The 21,544-nt window shown below is 40.0% G+C and overlaps 1 protein-coding gene across 24 annotated transcripts in view; it reads left to right on the top strand.

Moving 5' to 3' along the window:
• Positions 1-21,544, top strand: part of Btrc (beta-transducin repeat containing E3 ubiquitin protein ligase) — a 168,831-nt gene that overhangs the window by 79,172 nt on the left and 68,115 nt on the right. For 16 of the 24 annotated variants that reach the window (NM_001007148.2, XM_087575254.1, XM_087575272.1 and 13 more), the window contains 1 exon segment: positions 9,090-9,167. The exons of the other annotated variants lie outside the window; for them this stretch is intronic. In NM_001007148.2, coding sequence (NP_001007149.2) covers positions 9,090-9,167 — 78 coding nt within the window. 24 annotated transcript variants of the gene reach the window in all.

Here is a 21,544-nt window from a genome sequence, read left to right on the forward strand (position 1 = left end):
CACACCTAGTTTTCCTCAAGCTCATCATCTCTGTCAGGTTAATCAATAGGCACCGTATGGCAGAGGGTCAGTAATCAGTGTCATCGTGCCTTTAAATCGTGTTGAAAATTTGCTTAAAGCCTGGGCCAATTAACATCGAGATGATGAATGGATGGGAAGATGGGAAGAGCCTGCCGCTCAGGGGCTTTGTGAGGAGGAGATGCTCAGCTGTTGAGCAGCAGACACCAGCGAATAAAATCAGCCATTCATGTGAGCTCAGTCCACCCACTCTTAATGATAATGTCAATCTAGCAAAATATATACACATTGGAGTTGTCATGAGTTCATAAATCAAAGGAGTTTGTCAAAGGCATTCAGATTAACGAGGCAGCAGCAATAACAAGTCAAATTTGCATAGAGAATTGCTTGAATCTCAGTAAATTATGATCCTGTTTTTCATTTGATTATTTGCTAATGTCTCAAGAGGGAGAATGATTATATTAGCATGCAAAATCTCCTCCAGAAGTAGAAATCTGAGGTATAGAAGACCAGCACACTATGACAATTAATCAGATTCTGCATACTAGCATAAATGCACAAGGCCCAGAAATGAACTTCTTTTTTATTATTATTTCTCCTTGCTACTGATCCAAATGGTTCAGCTTGACAGAGACTTTATATTGCTTTAACAGTGTTCTGAATTGTGCCTGCAGGCAAGACATAGTTATGCAGCTATAACCAACCTATCCATCTGCCAACCAGATTGGAATTCTCCTATCCAAGGCTTCCATTAACCCCCACTGACAGCTCCAAACAGGATTAAGAATTTGGAAGCATAAAAAATAGTTGTTCTTTGCAAATACACACAATCCCTTTGCATTTTGAGAAAGGCTGCATCTGTAGTATTTTTATAATTAGTGTCAGACAGTGTAGCAGGGGATAAACCTCCTTGGCAGGGTTTTGACTTGTGTCCTAGGGAGGAAAGCAGGCCTGATGGCAGTTCTCTTTGGGGTTTCCCAGGCAGTGCTTTCTATCCTGTCTGGTTCCTACCACTGCGCTTGGATCTGCGCACTGCTGAAAAATAGCACTCCTCGAAAGCTTGGATTGGGGTTCTGTAGAAGTTAAACACGATGTGCAGACTTTGTTTGATGTGGCTGTGGTTTAATAGAGTATGCCAAATGGTAGCTCACCAGAGAAGCTATTGTCTGTGGAAATATGCCAGAGAGGATTATTTTATGAGGACACTTCAGGTCTTCCCTAAAAACTGCTCCTTGAATAGGAACCTTCAATAAGCTTTTTTTTTTTTAAGATTTATTTATTTTATTTATATGAGTACACTGTCGCTGTCTTCAGACACACACACCGGAGGAGGGAATAGGATCCCATTACAGATGGTTGTGAGCCACCATGTGGTTGCTGGGAATTGAACTCAGGACCTCTGGAAGAGCAGTCAGTGTTCTTAACCGCTGAGACATCTCTCCAGCCCCCAATAAGCTTCTAAACTTACTTAACCCATACTTCTCCCCTTAGTCCCAGGAAAATTGATTATATTTTTTTCAAATGCAGACACACCCAGAGTGTTGGTGGGGTTTTGTCTTTAGAGATAGTATCTTACTCTGTAGCACTTGCTGCCTGGGACTTACTACTCAGATTAGGCTGCCCTTGAACTTTCAGTGATCCTCCTGCCTTTGCCTCCCAAATATTGGGAATTTTCTGGCCTACTGTGTGTGTGTGTGTGTGTGTGTGTGTGTGTGTGTGTGTGTGTGTGTGTATTTTGTCACATTTCACTGAAGAGTTTTTTTACTATTTTTTATGTAGTTAAATTACCTTTTAACCTTGTAAAAATAACTTTTGTTTTTGTAAATTGGAAATTGTGTATTTGGAGGTTAAAGTTGATGTGAAAAAGTGTTGCTCCAGTTACTAACTTAACTGGCCACATAGTCTTAGGTCCTTTTCTTCATATGTGTTTGCCATTCTACATGGCAGTGAACAGTTGGGTTCTGATTTTTTAATTGCTTATTTTGTGGTTGTGTGTACACGCACACATGTACAAGTGTGTACATGCCATGACGAATAAATATATGGAGGTCAGAGGACAACTCTTGGTTGGCTCTCTCCTGCCACCTTGTTGGATCTGGGAATTGACCTCTGGTCATCTATAATGGAATGTGTCTCCCCGATCAGCTGTCTCACAGGCCCGGGTTCTACCTTAAGAGGGTTCAGATCCAGTGTTGAAGGTTGCCAGAACTTACCTGCTTTGCTGAGATGATAGCTGAGTTACAGAGTCATTGGAATCATTCCAGTGAAAAGTGCAGCACTGGGGCTAGACTATGGCTTGGTGTTTGGGAGCATTCCGGCTGCTCTTCCAGAGGACCCGGCTGTGATTCCCAGCACCTCCTTGGTGGCACACAACCTTGTGTAACATCAGTCCACAAGAGCCAACAACCTTCATTGCCTCTCATGTCACCAGGCATAAGCATGCAGTCAAAACATTAAATACATAAGTAGTTTTTTAAAAAGCAAAAAAATAATAATAAAATAAAACCTAAAGCACAAGTCAAAGTTAAAAAATGTTACTTGTAGTTTTGAAACTTGTTATTTTGCTTCTGAGTGATGTCTTTCAAACTCACTCAGGCTACAGCCCATCATCCAATCTTAAAAAAATGCTGCATGCTCTCATGTCCGTCGTCCCCCACCCCCGCTTCCTGAATGCTGGGGTTAAAGGTGTGCACTCCACAGCTGACTGGGTCGTGTTTATTTGAGCATCTATTGACCCTGTTTTATGTAATCTGTTGAGCTGGAGAGAGAGCTATCATGGTGTTTAGGTGTCATTTGAGTCAAGATTTTTTTAATTACATTTAATTCCCACTCCCTCCCATTGTGTGTGTGTGTGTGTGTGTGTGTGTGTGTGTGTGTGTGTGTGTGTGTGTGTGTAGGCAGGAAATTAAATGTATAAATGTTGGGGTACTCAAATTAAGGTTATAAGACAGCTTGACTCTCTTCCTACACCAAAAAGGTCCCAGGAATTGAACTCTGATCATCAGCCTTGGTGACAGATGTCTTTCACTGGGCCTTCTCACCAAACTTGGAATTGAGAATTGAGGTTTTAAGGTTTTAATAGACAAAGAGATTAGGAAAGAAGGCTACTATTACACACAGGGGTGGGGGTACAGTTAGCAAAGGTGTGATATGCATATTTATAACTCCAGCACTTGGGAGGAGGAGATGTGAGGCCACCCTTGACCACATACTGAGTGCAGGGTCATCCTGACCTGTAGAACAAAACTGTCACAAAAGAGCCAAATATGATGACACATACCTGTAACCTTAGCATTCAGGTTGATGCAGGAGCATTGTCACACGTAGAGGCTGGCCTCAGTTAAATAGTGAGGCTCTGTCTGAGAGGAAGGAGGGGGACAGAGGAGGAAGAAGAGTAGAAGGAGAAAGGAAAAGAATAAAAGAAGATAGAAAAGTGATGAATGATAAATGATGTCATGTAAATGGTGTGGTGCTTTGTGGAGTTAAATTGGCCAGATTGCTAGGGTTGTAATGTATTGAGTTTGGGTCAGGTAAGTAGGTACCATAAAAGTCTTCATTCTTTGAGGCAGGATCTCTTTTCTATATAGCTCTGGCTGTCCTGGAACTTGCTATGTAGACAAGCTGGCCTTGAACTCATAGGTGTGCACCACAATGTCTGACTTATGTTTCTTGAGCTCCAGAATAGCCTTCTTAGCATGACGGTCCTGATCGTAGGTGTGGACTGTGTCGGGGTCAGATGGAAGCAGGGGTGTCTGAGCCGGTCGTGGTAAGCGATACTGTCTACCAGAGGAGAGGCAGAGGGAAGGTGGAGGTGGTCTTGAGTATATTAAAATAGAATCAAGGGAAGAAACTGCCATTGGAAACTCAGATATGCTGAAAGAAAAGAGTAATGAGTAAATAATGAAGGAAATAATGAGTAATGGGAACCTAAGTCTAGAAAGCCAGAAGGTAAGGAGCTGATCTGGAAATGGCAGGCATGGGTTAAGGAATACTTTAAATTTGGATGCGCTGATTTTGAGACAGTTTATCATCTGAGAGATCTTTGTGAGACAGAGTCTTACAGTTTATTCCAAGCTGGCCTTGAACTTGTAAGAGTCCACTCGCCTTACCTTTTTTTTTTTTTTTTTTTTTTTGGGTTCTTTTTTTCCGGAGCTGGGGACCGAACCCATCGCCTTACCTTCTTAAGTACTGGGATTGAAGGCATGTGCCACCATGCCATCTCTGAACTTTTTTTTTTTTTTGTGGTTACATTTTTATCAACAGTTATTTCTGAAGATATTTTCCAAGAAATGCATTTGAGATCTGACTGCATAATATCTCACCTTTATTGTCTTTATTAATATTTTTATCTTTTTATACTACCATCCCCTCTGTTATCAATATTATGTCTGTAGCCTGGGCTATATATCTGAGACCCTGTCTCAAAAAAACTACATTTCCCAAAACTAAACTTAAGTGAAAGTTACATCTCTTTTTAATTTTAAGCATTTAATCTAAGGTGAAAAGATACCTTTTGGGTTAATATAAAAGGTAAAAAGCTTATACAATCTTTAAATTTTTGTTTTTTAATATCTCTGTGTGCGTGCATGCGCGTGCGTGCGTGCGTGCGTGTGTGTGTGTGTGTGTGTAAAAGTGTGTACATGCTTCATGGCTTGTGTTTGGAGGTCAGATGACAAACTGGGAGTCAGTTCTCTCCCTCCACTGTGTGGTCCCTACGGATAGAACTCAGGTTGTCAGGAAGTCAGTGTCTTTTTATCTGTGATGCCATCTCACTTGCTGGCTCTAGAATCTTTTTCATAGTGCTATTGTTCACAGAATTTTGGAGGGGGGCTAGTTTTTGCTCAAGGACTCAAAATACATTGAACCTATTCTCTATTGTAATGAGGTGTTCTGGCTGTTGGAAGTAAATTATTTTCAGCAGTCATATTTGCTTAGGGTTTTGTGACAGGATGTAAGTTTCAGGTACTGAAGATGTAAATAAGTTTCTAGAGTTTTTAGACTGTGTACAGAATGCACAAAGCCCTGGATTTGATTCCTGGTCAGACTTGGTGGTATATATGACTGTCTCCAAGCACTGGGGCAATAGAGAGCAGAGGATCAGAGCTCAAAGTTATCTTTGTCTACATAACCAGTGGAGATGGGCTACATGAGACCTTGTCTCAAGAGGGAAAAAGGTCTCAGTAAAATATTGGGGATTCACCCCCAAAAGTTTTGACTTGCAATTCTCCTCCCACCCCTATTTTTAAAAGTATTTTAATCAGGTTTGACCTCTGGATTAGTTCTTTTTCTCCTCACTGACGGAATAACTGGTAGAAGCAGCTTAAATGAGGAGGCCCTTATTTCAGATCACAGTTTAGAGTCCATCATGACCAGGAAGGAAGAGAGCCCCTGGGGCCACTTAGTCTCTGACATCAGGAGCATGTTGTGAAGAGAAACAGGAAGCAGAGATCTTGGACTAGAAGCAGGGCTGAGCCCTCCTTCCCTGGCCCACCACTGCCAACCAGGCCTCTTCCACTGCTTCCACTCCCAGAGCAGTGCACCAGCTAGGGACCGGGCCAACGCACATGAGTGTGAGTGGCAACAAACAATAACAGCCCAGAGTTTACGTTTTTTAAGCATAATTTTCAGATGTATAGAAAATTGAAAGAATAGTACAAACAGTCCCTTTATATTCTTTACATATGTGTACCAAATGCTATGCTACCTCATTTTTATTATCTCTATACACATACACTCACATTGAACTATTTTTTCTGAACCATTCAAAAGTTAAAGACTTGCTATATAGTGTAAGATCAAAAGCAGGAAATTGACTGTGTAAAGAGATGGGCATGTCCCTGTCATAGAATAGAACTTGATAATGAAAAGAGGGAGCGTGGTAGCTCATACCTAGTAATACCTGGGGAGCCAGGACTGCTGTGAGCTCCAGACCAACCTGTGTGAGCCACAGTCGAGACTCTGTCTAAAATGAGAGTAGAAGAAAGGAAATACTGTTATAAAATAGTAGCCTGAGTAGATCTCAAAAATGTTATGATGTGCAGGGAAAAAAACAGATTCAAATGCTCATGTTTTATGAGTCCATTGTATGGCATTTTGGAAAAGTCAAAATTATTGAGCTAAAACAAAATAAGTGATTTTCAGTGGGAAGAAGTTTAACTGTAAAAATTTGAGGGAGTGGTAAAATTGTCAGAATGAATGTGAAATGTTGGGAAACATTCTAGAATTTAATATTAGCATATCTACAAAGTCTTTCTCGGATTTTTCCCCCAGTTGTTCAATACTGGCCTTTATGGGGGAAAAAAAACCTCAGATCACATATTAAAATTAGTAGTCTTTAGTTCCCTTTTAAGTAGGAACTATTATTTATTAACATTGGCCTTTTGTTGTTATTGAATTTTATAGGCTTCCCTTCATTTTGGGCTAGTCTGTTATCTTAATGAGTACATGGGAGCATTCGTGCACACAGGTACCCATGACCACTGCACTTATGTGTGGCTGTCACCTAACTCCCACCTTGTCGGAGACAGGGTGTCTTGTTCATTACTGTTGGACAGACTAGCTGGCCCACAAGCTTGTCTGCCTCCTATTTTGCAGGAGTGCTGAGATTAGAGAAGCTTTACATGAATTTGGGATTCAAACTTAGATCTCTAGGCTTGTATAGCAAACACTTTTACTATTTAGCCATCTCCCCAATCCAGAGTAGATGTTTCCTGTGTGGGGCAAGGAAACTAATTTCAAACGCGATGTGTTCATCCTAAATATGTTTGTTTATTTAGCTTTTTAATTTGTATGTGTGTAGGTGTTTTGCCTGCATGTATGTCAGTGTAGCCTGTGTGTGCCTGGTGCCTATGGAGGTCAGTAGAGGGCATTGGATCGTCTGGAACTGAAGCTCCAGACAATTGTGAGCTGCCATGTGGATGCTGGGAATTGAACCCTGGTCCTCAGGAACTACTTCTGCAAAGCTTCCTCTCTAAACCAAGACATATATTATTAGTATGTTATTTGCCAGATTTCTCCACTGTAGAGTTACTATTTTTTCTTAAGTATCTTATGGAGATACATTTGGAATTATGTAACAATTTTACTATTTATGAAAAGCTCATCTGCTAGTTTAGTAGCCTGCTAGTTTAGTAGCCTCTGGATGATTCTTGCCTGTGTCAACTAGTTACTCTTGAGTTTATTGACTGTAACTTAATTTGTTGACTAGAGCAGTTGGGTACCTTTCTTGTCCGGATTCCTTCTCACTAAGAGTGCAGATAGCAAGTACTTGGACTCTCCTGAGTATTGGTGGAGAGGTTTCTGAGGACCACCCAGGTGACATATTAGGCTCATGTGGCAATTTCATCATTCTTTGTTACTGTCAAGTTGGGAGTGATTATTCATCGCTAACTCACTGACACTCCACATTTCTCCTTCAATATTAGGTAACCAGTTCCTTGCCCCTTATATCCCAATCACTTGGCATTGCTACTGTTCTATTTAACAGTTGTACTGTATTTTTCATTCTTGGTTGGCTTTCTTTTAATAATGACTTGGCCAGAATAAATGTTTGGTTAACCCATTTAAAAAACAATACAAAACAAAACAAACAAAAAACAAAACCCAGCTCTAAACTAACAGTGTGTACAGATTTTTCCTCCTTTTTTCTTGTTAAGAATTCTTAACAATAGTACCTAGCCTTTAATCCCAGCACTCTGGCAGAGTTCTAGGCCAGCCAAGGCTGTGTAGTGAGAGAGACCGACCCTGTCTCAAAAACAACAGTGCCGGGTTTCCTCATTTGTAATGCTTTACAGCCATTAGCTCACCTATCTCCTCCTGAGTCGGTAAGCTCAAGAGTAACTAGTTGACACAGGTAAGAATCACTCAGAGGCTGCTCAACTAGCAGGCTACTAAACTAGCAGGTACATTTCTTATAAATTGTAGAATCTTTGCATAATTTCAAATTATTTTTTCTCCCAAAACTGAATATCTTCCATGTTGATTTACAACACAGTGGTGATTATATAATAATTTTATACATTATGAAATTTTCCAGGTAAATTTGTATGTTGGAAATGTGTAACTCCAGTTAAAATGTGGTGATTTTATATAATGTAACAAATCTGTCAGCTGTAAGCTCTAAACTGTTACTTTTATAGAGAATTCAAATAAATGTAATTGGGATTTTCTGTTTGTTTTGCAAATGGCTAACATTTGTAGTCCTTTGTTTGTTTGTTCATTTGTTTGTTTGTGAGGGTCTCGTTAGCAGACCAGGCTGGCCCTGAAACTTAAAACTCAAAAGATCCTCCTGCCTCTCTTCCAAGTGCTGGGATTACAGTACCAAACTCAGCCAGTTTTGAGCACATTTGAATCTGTTTTTAATTGAATTGCTTTTCTTCTGTATATAAAAATCCCATTGATGTTTTAGGATCTTGTAGCTACTATTTGAACTGATAGTGAAGAAAAATTGGGCTCTAATCTTAAAGCACAGGTTAAACACTAATTGTGTTAATAAGAACTATGCTCATTTTGTGCAAGAAAGAAAAGTAAAATATGAGATGAAAAAGTCCAGACCAGTATCAACCAACATTTAAAACAGTTGGAAACTAATTACTTAAAAGAGAATGTAATAGTTATAATTTAAGTTGTCATCAGCTAAATGTGGCCTGCGACTTTGACTGTCCTGGGACTCGCTCTGTAGACCAGGCAGGACTCAGAGATCCGCCTGCCTCTGCCTCCAAAGCTCTGGGGATTAAAGGCCTGCATCACTACCAGCCCAACACAGCCTAGGACTTTCTTAATATCCCAGTGTCAGAGTATGATAAACTAGACTTCTAGTCAGTGTGATCCTACTGGGTAGTGTTTAAGCAGACAGAATTCTTCCTCCCAGCCAGATCCCAACATAAATTTATTTATATACATGGGCATATGGTTTCCTTTACATGTGTGTATGTCTGTATGTATATAAATCTTCAAATGCATAAATATACATGGTATTCTAGCTTACAGAATTAGAAATGTAATGCAGTTTTCTCCCACAGAGTAAGATTGAAGATAATGAGAACTGAATTAAAGCTTACTTTCTTTCACAGAATTCCTCAGAGAGAGAAGACTGTAATAATGGCGAACCCCCTAGGAAGATAATACCAGAGAAGAATTCACTTAGACAGGTATGAAATTCAGTCTTACTTAAAATAAAAAGCTTTTAAAAAAATACCAAAAAACAAAAGACAGGAAGCCCTTGACTGTTGTTCTTAAAAATTGGAGTTTAAATCAAGAGCCCAGTGTTCTGAAGTTGGTCTGGCCAATGGTCATCAATTTCAGTCAGGTAACGATATCTGATAGTCAGAATACATATTCAATATTTAAATTAAAGCAAAGAGGTCTTGCTTAGGCAAGATGACCTTAAGTGCTTCATAGAATGGACATGGAATAGTTAACACTAATATTTACTTCCCAGTAAGAATTGTTTATACATTTTAATTTTAATAAAAAAAATTCTGAGACAGGGTCTCATTAAATAGTCCAGACTAGAAGATTTGGTGTCACAGGCCTCCTGCCTCAGCATCCTGAGTGCTGGAATTACAAGCCTGGACCTCATTCCCGGCTAAGGTTCGTCATACATTTAAATAACAACAACAGAACGAACAGAGTGGGTGGGCTTCCTCTGTTTGGATTTGTTTAATTTGTTTAGCCCCACCCCACCCCCCAAGTGAAGTCTACTATTGAGATTACTTTAAAACTCTTTTTGTGGGACTGGAGAAATGCTTCAGTGCTTAAAGTACTCGCCATGGAAGCATGAGGGCCAGAGTTGAGGTCCCCAGGACCCAGAGTGTGGCAGGCCACTTGTAATCCAGCACTGCAAAGGGATTACAAGGGATCCCAGGAGAGATTGGCAATGAACGAGGTACAGTGGTTGAGAACCTCCACATCCATGCACACGTGTACATCCATACTCACATGTTTGCATAGCACAGGCATAGGGGAGAAAAAAGAGAGAATATAAACCCCTTTTTCTCAGGACTCTGTGCCCTGCTTTCCAGAGGTAACTTGTGAACTTGTGAAAGTTCAATCTCATATTTTTTTTCATTAAAATATCCAAAATAGTGAATGAAAAAAAATGTCCTCACCACCTGTAAAAACCTGTAATACCTTCATAATGTTTTAGAGAGACAGAACAAGTCACTAAGTTGCTTATTTATTAAATTATTATAGCTAGAAAATAAGTGTTACCTAATCATTTTTAGTATAAAATTGTATAGAATGGTAGCAGTACAGATAATTTTAATTGGTTGTGTCTATGGCCTTTGTTCTAGGACATAGAGCAGTGATGTGGTGTGTGTTGGGTACCCACAATGAGCATATTTATTTCATTTAATCCTGCAATAGCCCTGCTGAGCTGGTAGATTTGATTCGGTTTCCAGTTTACTGATGAACAAATGGAGCCCTGAAGAGGTTAGACTCGACCAGAGCTGCTCGTTGATTTGGAACTCAGATCCTACTATTTCCCAACAATCCTCCTTCTGCCTCAGGGTCTGGTTTTCATAGCTTTAACCTACTGGGAAAGTATGTGAAAACATGCCCCAATCATTTTTTATTTATCATATGTTAACTCCTTTTCAGGTAGGCGTTTTCCCATTTTTTTTAATAGAAATCATTGTTTTAAATAGAACTGAGTCAATACAGGAAGCTTTCAAAACAAACAGAGTGATGTCGAGCCGATTAGTTTTAATTATTGGGAGATAGACACCAGATCTGTGTGCGAAATCAATAGAACAATATTGAGTAAGGTAAACTTGGAGATGGAAACTCTCGGTCCACTACACAGAAGCAACTGTCAAAAAACTATGACACAACAAAAAGTTTTGGCAACTTTATTTAAGCTAACAAACGAATTTTCACTCTGCAAAGTTATAAATTAATTTTAATAGGCTGATCCAGATGGTCCATTTGGAAAATGGATAGACTGATCTGTTGAAAATTAAACTAAATGTATCTCTCTCATACTTCAAACTGAAGCAAGAGAGAAAACCATGCCTATTAGGCCCAGCACATACAGACGGACCAGCAGGTCACGTGGGCTAATCTGATTCATTTTATAATAAATGTGCACATTATTGAATCATCTTCTACTTGCAGGATCTGTTGTGTACAGTGCTTAGAAGAAAGTTGATGCTTTTCCTCATGGCTAGTTTAGCAGGCTCACTTCACCCTCTCTCTACTTTAATTACCCCACCCCCCAGTTTCTCCAGAATGATTTTTCTAATATCTGTCATTCAGTGTTGAGATCCAAGCTCTGGAGATTAATTAGGTCATGAGGCTTTCCCCTCCTTTCTTTGTAAAGGGTTTTATCTCCATTCTCTTTGTGAAGAGCATGAACTCGGTGTTCTTGGAAAGAGAAATGGCCTTTAGAATTCGGGAAGTAGGGGATCCTCCTGGGGCCATCAGAGCCTTTTAGCTTCTGGGTGTTTTAACAGCCCCATGAATGCAGATTTGTAAATTTATTGCAGTGCCATCTGGTTTTTTGCTCGAACCAGATTACTGTTGGCTTGTGTCTGTCTATTGTGGTGGTCACTCCCTAGGAGCTTGCCCTCTCAATCTTGGGGAAGAGTGATGAATAGCAGGGGTCAATGGAAGCGGGTCACAGGGCAGCTGTCCGGGACTGCCCTGAACTTGATTACCCCGCTGCTGATTTTTTTAAGGTAGTACATAATACACAAGCTGTTTAAACTCCTCTTTTTCTCTGTTGCATTTGACAATAAGGAAATGACATGTGCTATTTTGTCTGTCTGTTCTTGAGATCTATAGACAAAAAGATGTCAAGGCCTGCCTAAAGTGAGTGTGGCTTCATGGGGTCAGTCTCTTAAGTTGAAATTCATCTGCACATATTTCTAATAAGTTTTCAGAAATCTCTTACCTTTAAATATAAAAAATTCACTTGAGTTCTAACAACCTAATATTGTTATAACTAAATTCTATAGTTTATATAAAGGATTGCTATTGTTGATGGGACATGGCTACTAAATGGTAATTTGAAAAGCTGTTTTAATATTGGAGGAGCTGAATGAAGGGTTATCGCTATAATTCTTACAGACATTAAAAGAATAATGGAATATCAATATAAATATAAATAACTTTATGCCAAAAATTGACTAGATAAAATGGGCAGATTCTTTGAAAAACAACTCACAAGACTAATACAAGGTAAAGGTTATATCTGTTAAATATAACGTTTTTCTTATCACAATATTTATACAGTTTCACTGGTGACTTAAAACATTTTAAACAGATAAAATGGCAATCTTGTAGTGTAAACCCCCTCTTAAAACACAAAAGGAAAGAATACTTTTTGCCATAATAGCACTTAAAAACCTTAATGAACAAATTACCAAACGTAGTGAAGGAGAAAGATAGAGATACAACTCCTTCTGTCATCATTTGGCATTAAGTGTGAACTTTAAAAAAATACGTATAGACACTAAGGGAACCACGGCCTCTTTGTTACAGTTTTTCTACCATGTGCGATGGAGGCAAAGGACGGCGAGGCTTCTGAGCTGTGTGGAAACAGAGCATTGCAACTTTTCTTTGCTCACATTAGAGCTAATAGGATCTGTCAGCTCCCCCTTTCTCTGTAATTGAGTAAATTGTGGCTTTTGCCTAATTCTTCTCCTGTCCTCCACCCCCTTTGTGCGTGTCCACTTACCATCCTGAGAACGTGGGCAGTGATAAATAAAGCATTGAGTGGAGCTCTCGCAACTCTTTGAAAGCAGCGTGATGCCAGCCCTCTAGTTATATTTCTTTAAGTGTTTACATTTTCCTGTATTCTTTCTCTTCTGTAGCTGGAACCCTGGGGATGCAAAGCCATGAGAGAGGCCAAAGAAGCTAACAAAGTAGCTGTCTCCCTTGTTAGCTTGTTCCTTTATTCCTTAAAAACAAGATAAAAACCATCTGGCTCAGGGCATTACATTTTCCTCCCCTGTGCACCTCTATAGATGGAGACTTCACCTGCAGTGAGGGTTTACATTGATGAGGGAGGGAGCAGTAATTCAAGCTCCCATCCTCTTCAAGGATACTTTGCAGTCTTTAAAGGTGCTGACCCACTGGGTCAAACTGTCAAGGGAGGATAAAAAAGCATCTTCATCCCAGGAGGTAACAGCTGCCAGGTTTTCAACACCTTGCACACTGCTGGAAAGAAAAACTGTCACAATTGTCAGCTGAAAGAAAAACTAGTCTGTTGTCATCCTCTGTTAATGACTGGGCCTTACAAAAGGAACTACATAAGTCTTTTGGATGGAGTACGTAACTGTTTTCCTTGCCTGAGATTTTCTTTTCCCCTGATAAAAAATCCCTACATTGTTCTGACATCAGCATTATGGAACAGCATTAAAAGAGCCAATGAAAGTGCGAGGCCTTGGCTCGTTTCTACAGTTGGGCAAGTAGGAGGAAGATGCACATCACGGGCGCAGAAATGTCTGTTGACAAGACAGCAGCAGTTCATAGGCAGCAGCAGCAGTTCATAGGCAGCGGCTGGAGAAGACGCCAGGCTCTGCCTTTGGAGGACTGTGTGTTTCAGGCAGCAGCCAGGTGGGGGGACACCACGAAGTTGCTTTTTCAGGAGTCACTTCTTTCTAAAAGCATGAAAGGAATCAAACCCCACAGAATTCATTCCTCTACCAGCTGCAGTGTTGTGTATGATGGCGCTCTCTTCTTTCTGACTTGATTGATGAGGGGGAAAGGTTTAATGAAGCCCCTGCTATCAGGCAGGCAGTTTTTCCTTCTGTTTGTTTTAGGTTAGTCATTTTAATTGTATTGAGTAATTAGAAGGTACACACAGCCAAGGGAGCTTTGTTCTGATAATTGCTCAAGAAAACCCGTTCCCTATCCTCTGTTGCTTTGTGTTAAGACACTTCTCCCTCTAGTGGCAAGAGTAAGCGCTTTGGCTTGGCAGTAGGCAAGGTGTAATTGTAACATGACAAACTATGCTTAAGGGACTCTCTTGTAAATACTTTAGGGTTCAGCATTATGTCTTTATATATGTGTGCTTTACCCTTTGAAACTTCCCACCTCCTCTCTCTTCTTCCTGAAGTGCTTTGGGCTTTGGATTAAAAAAAAAAAAAAAACACAAAATTGCCTGGGATGCTTGCTTATTAAAAAAAAGAACAACTAACCACAGTGCATTCTGGGTAATGTTTTGCAGCTTGACTTAATTTTAGTCATCTGTTTTAATTACCTATTTATAAAAATGCTTTTGCATTTGTAGACATTATTTAATACTTTGGAAGAATCACCTCATTTGAAATAAATAAATAAAGAGTACATATTTTAAATAGTCTATGTAAAAGATCCTAAAGGTAATTAATGTAGGTCTCTTAAGTAAGACAAAAGTGATCTTTCTGAATCTGATGAAGTGATTTGTTTATATAACTTACCACTTCTGCTGGATTCTTCAGAGCCTAATAACATTTTTTAGGGGGCTAGGGGAGCAAACAAACAAACAACAACAAAAAACATGGTTGGCAATTTGTGTCTAGCTACAAAAATCCTTCTTCAAAGAGAAGCAATTTAATAACCAGCTCTCTTAAAATTACTTTGAGAAAAGAAGATCGTATGGGGGTTAGTGCTTTGTTTTATTTTTATTTCAGTGTAATCATTCTTTGATAAATTGTGTAATCACTGACTTAGTAGAAAACATATTATTGAACTCCTGGGTTGTAATGACCATAAAAAGTGTATTTTCATATAGAGAGTTGAGATACTGTGAATAAATTATAAAGGAAATAGCTTATATGCTGGTCAAAGTCCATATGGACTCAATTCATTTTGTGTTCGATGCTTAATCTAGATGCACCATTTTTAAAAAAGAAAGAGGAAAGGGGGATAAAAAGCCTATTGTGCCCAGCTGCACACATTCTAAAAAACTAAAAACTGTCCTTTGAACAACATGAAAGGGAATCAGTTAGAGCAGTGGTTCTCAGTGCGTGTTCTCGGCCCCTTTTGGGGTTGGTAGAGCCTTTCACAGGGCCCGCATATCAGAGATCCTGCATATCAGATATTTGCATTACAATTCATAACAGTAGCAAAATGACAGTTATGAAGTAGCAACAAAAATAATCATATGGCTTGGGGTCACCACAACATGTATTAAAGGGTCACCGCATCAGGAAAGTTGGGAAACACTGCATTAGAGCTTTGTGTCGTGAGTGGCATTCAGCACCACCTGGGTGGCATTTGGCAGGCCCAGTTCCAGCTTCTCTGGAATTGTTTTGTACTTTGAGTTTTCTAGCCCATATTCTTGCCTGGGACATGATTTGATGTTACTATGTATCTAAAGGTCCCTGTTTGCCCACCACACCCCAGTCACTAAACATTTTCATTATACTTTACCTTGTTTTGCTATAGGGCTGTTGAACAGATTTCTTAAACAGCCCTTCCCAAGGTTAAAAGAATGCAGCCTGGTAACAAGTTTGTGTCATTTTAAATATATACCTTCTAGTAAATAAGGAGAGACCTGGCAATCAATCCCTTTTAGTGTGTTATATGTTTCACCTGACAACTAACCCTTCTATTGATTAGCCGTTACTTTGTTAGATAATCCTATGTCATTGAATCCATTGTAAAAAATTAAACTCTTTAAAATGTTTTACCCTAGCAGCAGTGTGAAAATTGAAAACTTGTTCAGAATTACAGCCTGCTTTCACAAAGAAGGTAGTTTTCAGCCAGGCATCTTACTGGTTTATGCTTATGTTCTTTATATGCAATATAAAAACGTATTAAAGTACTCCAACGCACAGCTCTCTGCCTCTGGTTCAGCAGTGAAGCTGCCTTTCAGATGTTGCATGGGGACAGCCTAGCTTGCCTGCAACTATCATATTCACTGGTTTGGTTCATAGTGGAAGGAATCTTACAGTAATAAAGTATTGTTTGAGGCTTTTTACTACAGAGTGGTCAAAAGACTGACACATTTTAGCTGCTGTTTCCTTGGAGGATAAGCAAAGTCATGTACCCACTTTACAGATGGATTGTCAAAAAAACAAGTCTGTATCCCTAGCGACTCTCTGCTGGAGTAGGTTTTCTGATGCTACCTGATGTTCCTTCCCCTAGGCATGAAGGAGAGGGAAGTTTGAATGAAATAAATCATTCTAGCTCTCATGAGTTTCTTTGTTTTGTTCTTTAAGACAGGGTCCTGGTTGGCCTGGAATTTACCTTGAAGTTCAGGCTGGCCTTGAACTTGAAACAGTCCTCTGCCTCAGCCTTTGACTTCTGTCATTTCAGGTATGAGGCACCATACCCAGATCCCTCCTCTATAACTTTAAAAATACCTACATTTATTTTGTGTGTACATGCATGTGTGCACCTACAATAATGCAGCACACAGGTGGAGATCACAGGCCTGGACCCTGTCTCCTGGGCTCCTCTCACAAGAACTCAGGTTGTTGTGCTTGGTGGCAGGCACTCTCACCCACCAAGCCATCTTAGTGGTCTACTCTAAAACCTTGTTAAAGCTTGTCCCTTGTTTTGCCCTGTGCTCAGCCTTTAAGCTATATACCAGGCCTCATAATTTTATTTTTATGAATAAAGACTCTGATTTCTTCTTTCTTGATTGCTTTTAGTCATATTCTTGCTTTATGTTTAATAACTTCGACCTTCAAAATATGTTGAATTGATGTGATAAAACATCTTTTCCTTGTTCCCAGTTTTGTGGGGTGAGGGCAGGGGTGATAGTGTTAAATCATTGATCATCAAGCACAGTGCTAGTTAGGTGTTCTAGATATCCATTATGAGATTAAACAGTTTACCTTTGATTCCAAGGCGTTAGACTTTAAAAGAAAAATATATAAATAGGTGTTTAATTCAGTTAAAGATTTTTAAAAAGATAAGTATGTGCATATATGTGTTTGATAAGTGTGTGCACATGGGTACAGGTGCTCTCAGAGACCAGAGGCATTGGATCTCTTGGACCTGCACTTATAGGCAGTTGTGAGCCTCCCAATATGGGAACTGGGAACTGAGGTCAAGTAGTCTCTGAGAGCACTTTTAACTGCTGAGTTATCTCTCCAGCCCCAAATTAAACACTTCTAAAAATTGGAAATGTTATCTGTAGCCCTGCCCCCTTATTCTGCTAATACTTGAGTTGACTTTATTAAGAATTTTTCTCTCAGCTGGGTGGTGATGTCATACGTTTTTAATCCTTGGGAGGCAGAGGCAGTCAGATAGATCTCTTTGAGTTAGAGGCCAACCTGGTCTACAGAGTGAGTTCCAGGACAGCCAGAACTACACAGTGAAATCATGTCTCAAAAAACAAACAAAGAAGTTCTCTCTGTGCACGTAAGAGATGTTGGTCTGGGAGTTGGGGATTTAGCTCAGTGGTAGAGCACTTGCCTAGCAAGCGCAAGGCCCTGGGTTCGGTCCCCAGCTCCGAAAAAAAAAAAAAAAAAAAAAAAAAGAGAGAGAGAGAGAGATGTTGGTCTGAAGTTTTTTCTTTTTAGCGTCTTTGGTAGAGTTTGGTGTCAGACTTATGCTGGTCTTGTAAACTGAGTTGGGAGGTATTGTTCTCTTTCATGTCATGAAGACATTTATGTATGATCCTACTGTTCTTTTTCAAAACTTAATAGAATTCACCACTGAAAATGTTTGGATCACTTTATAGCAGTCTCAGTCTCTTTAGCATGTACAGTTATTTGGATTCTTAGTTTGGATTATGTAATTTTGGACAATTTATATATTTCATGCCCTATTGGTTATTTGTTGACTTGTTTTCTTTGGTTTTGGTTAGTTTTTTAAATATTTACTTTGTTTATATTTTTAATTATGTGAATGTGCATAGGTCTGGAGGCTTACACGTGTACAGGCAATTAACCGCAGAGGTCATAAGAAGACATTGGATCCCATGGAGCTTGTGAGCCACATAGTGTGGATACTGGGAACCCATCGTGGGCCCTCTACACAAGTAGAGTGTGCTCTAACCACTGAACCATCTCTGCGGCCTCCTGGGTGTGGTTTCTCAAGGCAGGATCTCAGGCACTGAGCTCTTGATCCTGCTGCTTCCTCTCCTCATGGACTTGCAGGCTCACGTGCACCACATTTGTTTTGAGCAAGCATCTCATTCCAGGCTGACCTCACATGTAACCCTTCTGCACGTCTCCTCCTTCCCTGCTTTCCTTCTTCCTTCAGAAAGTCTCACTCTGTAGACTCTGCTGCCTAGAACACACTGTGTAGTCAGTCATTAGCGGCCTAAACCTGAGCCATCTTCCTGGTCAGCCTCCTTAAATATATTTTGATGCTCAGTTTGTTCCACATTGGCTGAGAGCCTCTTTAACTGTGATTTTGACTCATGTCCATCATTCTGAGTATTTCCAGATTCATCTTACATCTTACATTTTTCTTAAAAAAAAAAAGTGTGTGTTTGTGTGTGTGTGTCTGTCTGTGTGTGTCTGTGTGCGTGTGCACCCCCCATTGGTATATATGCCTGTGGATTTAATGTGGAGGCAAGAAGAGGGCCTCAGATTCCCTGGAGCTGGAGTTTCAGGCTTGACTTAGAGGTTTACACTACCATACCTGTCTCACGTTAGATTTTTCCTCCTCCAGCAAAAATTCCCCATCTGTTTACTCATTCTGATCAATATCTTTCATTTAGTCATTTCATTGAACAAATTATTATTAAAGACCTCTTTAGTGCTAACCCCAAGTTGACTACTTTTTGTATTCTTCTCGACTGTTCTACAAGTGTGATGATGTTATATTATGTGATGGGTAGTGTAAATGTTTCATTGTACACTCTGAATTCTGCCTCTGATTAAAATACCAACAACTCAGTGTGACTGTGGAGCCTTGACCTTATATCTAAAAATGATGGCTGTATTTCTGTTTTAGCCATATGCCTAAAGCAGACCCCTTAGACCTAGACCATCTTGTTTGCCTCAGCTCCTGGTCTTGCTCCATGTCTCAGGTCTTTTCTGAATCCGTCTCTAACCCTCTCAAGAAGTAGGAATCAAAGCCTAGATGCTTACCTATTCTCATGGCACACGCTGGAGTCTTGGCTCAGATCCCTTCGCCGCCCAGCTGTTCTTTCCAGTGGAATTCTCAGTCTCCCTTAATGTATGTTGTTTGGGGGTTAAACATGGATTTGAGGAGAATTTAAATGTATTTCTGAGACCTTCTTTTCCCTGGTTCTCTTCTCTGTGGATTTCTCTTCTCAATTGCCACTCACTGTGGCGGTTCTGAACTCTGTCCTTTGATAGTTCAGCCTAACACACTGAGGCTTCCTAAGTTGTATTCACCTTTACCGTGCCCTGGGGACTCTTGAGAGCTTCTGGGGAAACAAAACTCACATCTCACCAGTGTGGTTCTTTTTCATTCCTCCACCCCACCCCACGCCCCAGCCCCTGCCTTTCCACCCATTTTGCCAATCTTCAGGGCACTTTACTTTAGGTAAAGCTATTATCCCAAAGAAAGTTAATTCATTGTAACATTTCTGCCATTGCTAGAAACTGAGTTCTTTTGTTGTGTTCGTCGAGCCTTGTTTCCTTGCCCACACCTCCCTCAATCTATTTCCCAAGTCCTGGAATTACAAGCACAGCCTACCAACTATCCCAAAAGAACCAGGAGTCTTTTAGTTTACTTGTTAAATGTTGGTTAATTCATGTGTATTTTTAAAAAATAAATTATAAGAATAATTTTAATGGGGACCTGAGAGTTTTAGGGGTTAAGATTACTTGATGATCTTGGAGAGGGCCCAGGTTCAGTTCCCAGCACCCACATGAAGATTTGCGGTTGTCTAAAGCTCTAGCTGCGGGGTTCTGGTATGTCCTTCTAGTGTCTTCAGGCAAAGGCACACACACATGCAGGCAGAACAATCATACACAGAAAAGAAAAGATTTTAAAGTACTTTTAATATATGTTGAAATTATTTCAATTAAAACAAAATGTTTCAACTTGATTTTTAACAAAAAACTAATTTCATAATATTGATAGGAAGGGCCAGATGAAAAAGTTTTTTTCCTACCAACTTTTGAGAAATAATAATAGTTGGCCAAAAAAATTAAATTCTGTTTATGCTTTTGTAAACAAACAAGTGGGTGAATAAAAGTGTGGAAAGACACCACAACTCTTCCCTCTAGAAAGATTCCAATTTATAAAAATGTGGAAGGAAAAGGAAGCTTAGGATTGACAGAGTACTAGAGTAAAAATTACTATAGACAAGCTCCTTCAGAGGATACTAGAATTAGCAGGTAAACTTAAAGTAGAAACTTTGTGTACTCTCTAATTATTTTCTCCACTGTATTTGATAATTGCCAAAGGGGAAAATTACACATTCACAGTGGAGCCGTTGATTGAGATAGGTATCACCAGAGCTGTTAGCATGCCTTGGCTTGATGCCCTGAGAAGGACAGGCCTGTCATCTCACTTGTATCCTTCAAATAATGACCCCATTTTGATCATGAGTTGAGGGAGAGCCTATTGATTAACTGATTTAGAAGTGTCAGTCATGGAAGACAAGGGCAGCGGCAAACTTGTGCCCTGTTCTAGAAGACCAGGGGGATAAGACAAATAAATGCCTTATAATGCCAAATAAGTGAGGAGACTCAGCACTGACAGCTTCCCCCAGGGCTGGAGAGGTGGCTCAACTGGGAAGCACTTATGTCCCAACTGAGGATCCAGGTTTGCATCCTAGCTCCGACATCAGCTGGCTCACAAATGCCTGTACCTCCAGGGAAGTGATTCTCAACCTTCCTAACACTACAACCTTTAATACGCTTCCTCATGTTGAGGTGACCCCCCCCCCAACCATACAATTATTTTTGGTGCTACTTGATAACTGTAATTTGCTACTGTTATGAATCATAATATGTGGTTTTTGATAGTCTTAGGTGACCCCTGTGAGAAGGTTTTTTGATCCTCCAAAGGGGTTGCCACCCACAGATTTGAGAACCACTGCTCCAAGGATTCAGACAGACAGACACACACACACACACACACACACACACACACACACACACACACACACACACTAATCTTTAAAGGAAAATTTCCCCCTGTATGAGTGCTGAAGTGCTGGGTCTGTAGGTGTGTGCCACCATGCCTGGCTCCAAGTTAACTTCCCTGAATGATGTGTGGTGATGCAGGGGATTGAAGCTAGAGCTTAATGTTTGCTAGGCAAGTGTGTAGTTTACCACTGAGTTATATCTGCAGCCCCAGTTTCTTAGTTTAGGGGGCAGCTGAGTTAAGGAAGTATTAAAAAAATGTTTGTAACTTAAGTAAATCTAGAATTTATCTTAGTTCATAAAATAGGGTTTTTAAATTAAGTGAGTGTAACTTATCTGCTGTCATCTTAATTCCAACACAAATACTTATGTTGGTTTTCAAAGACCACTCCCAGGCCAGCAGTGTCAGCCTCTGCTGTAAATTAGCGGGTCCCCAGGTGATTCCCATGCATGTGTAAGTGGAGGACAATGACCTATAGATTCTATGCTAGCCACAACTTTAGATTGAAAGCATACCCAGGAGGCTGAGGCAGGAGGAATGGCTGCCAAGTTTAAAGGACAGCCAG

The sequence above is a fragment of the Rattus norvegicus genome, chromosome 1 (assembly GCF_021556685.1).
Source record: "Rattus norvegicus strain SHRSP/BbbUtx chromosome 1, alternate assembly SHRSP_T2T, whole genome shotgun sequence".
Lineage (NCBI taxonomy): Eukaryota > Metazoa > Chordata > Mammalia > Rodentia > Muridae > Rattus > Rattus norvegicus.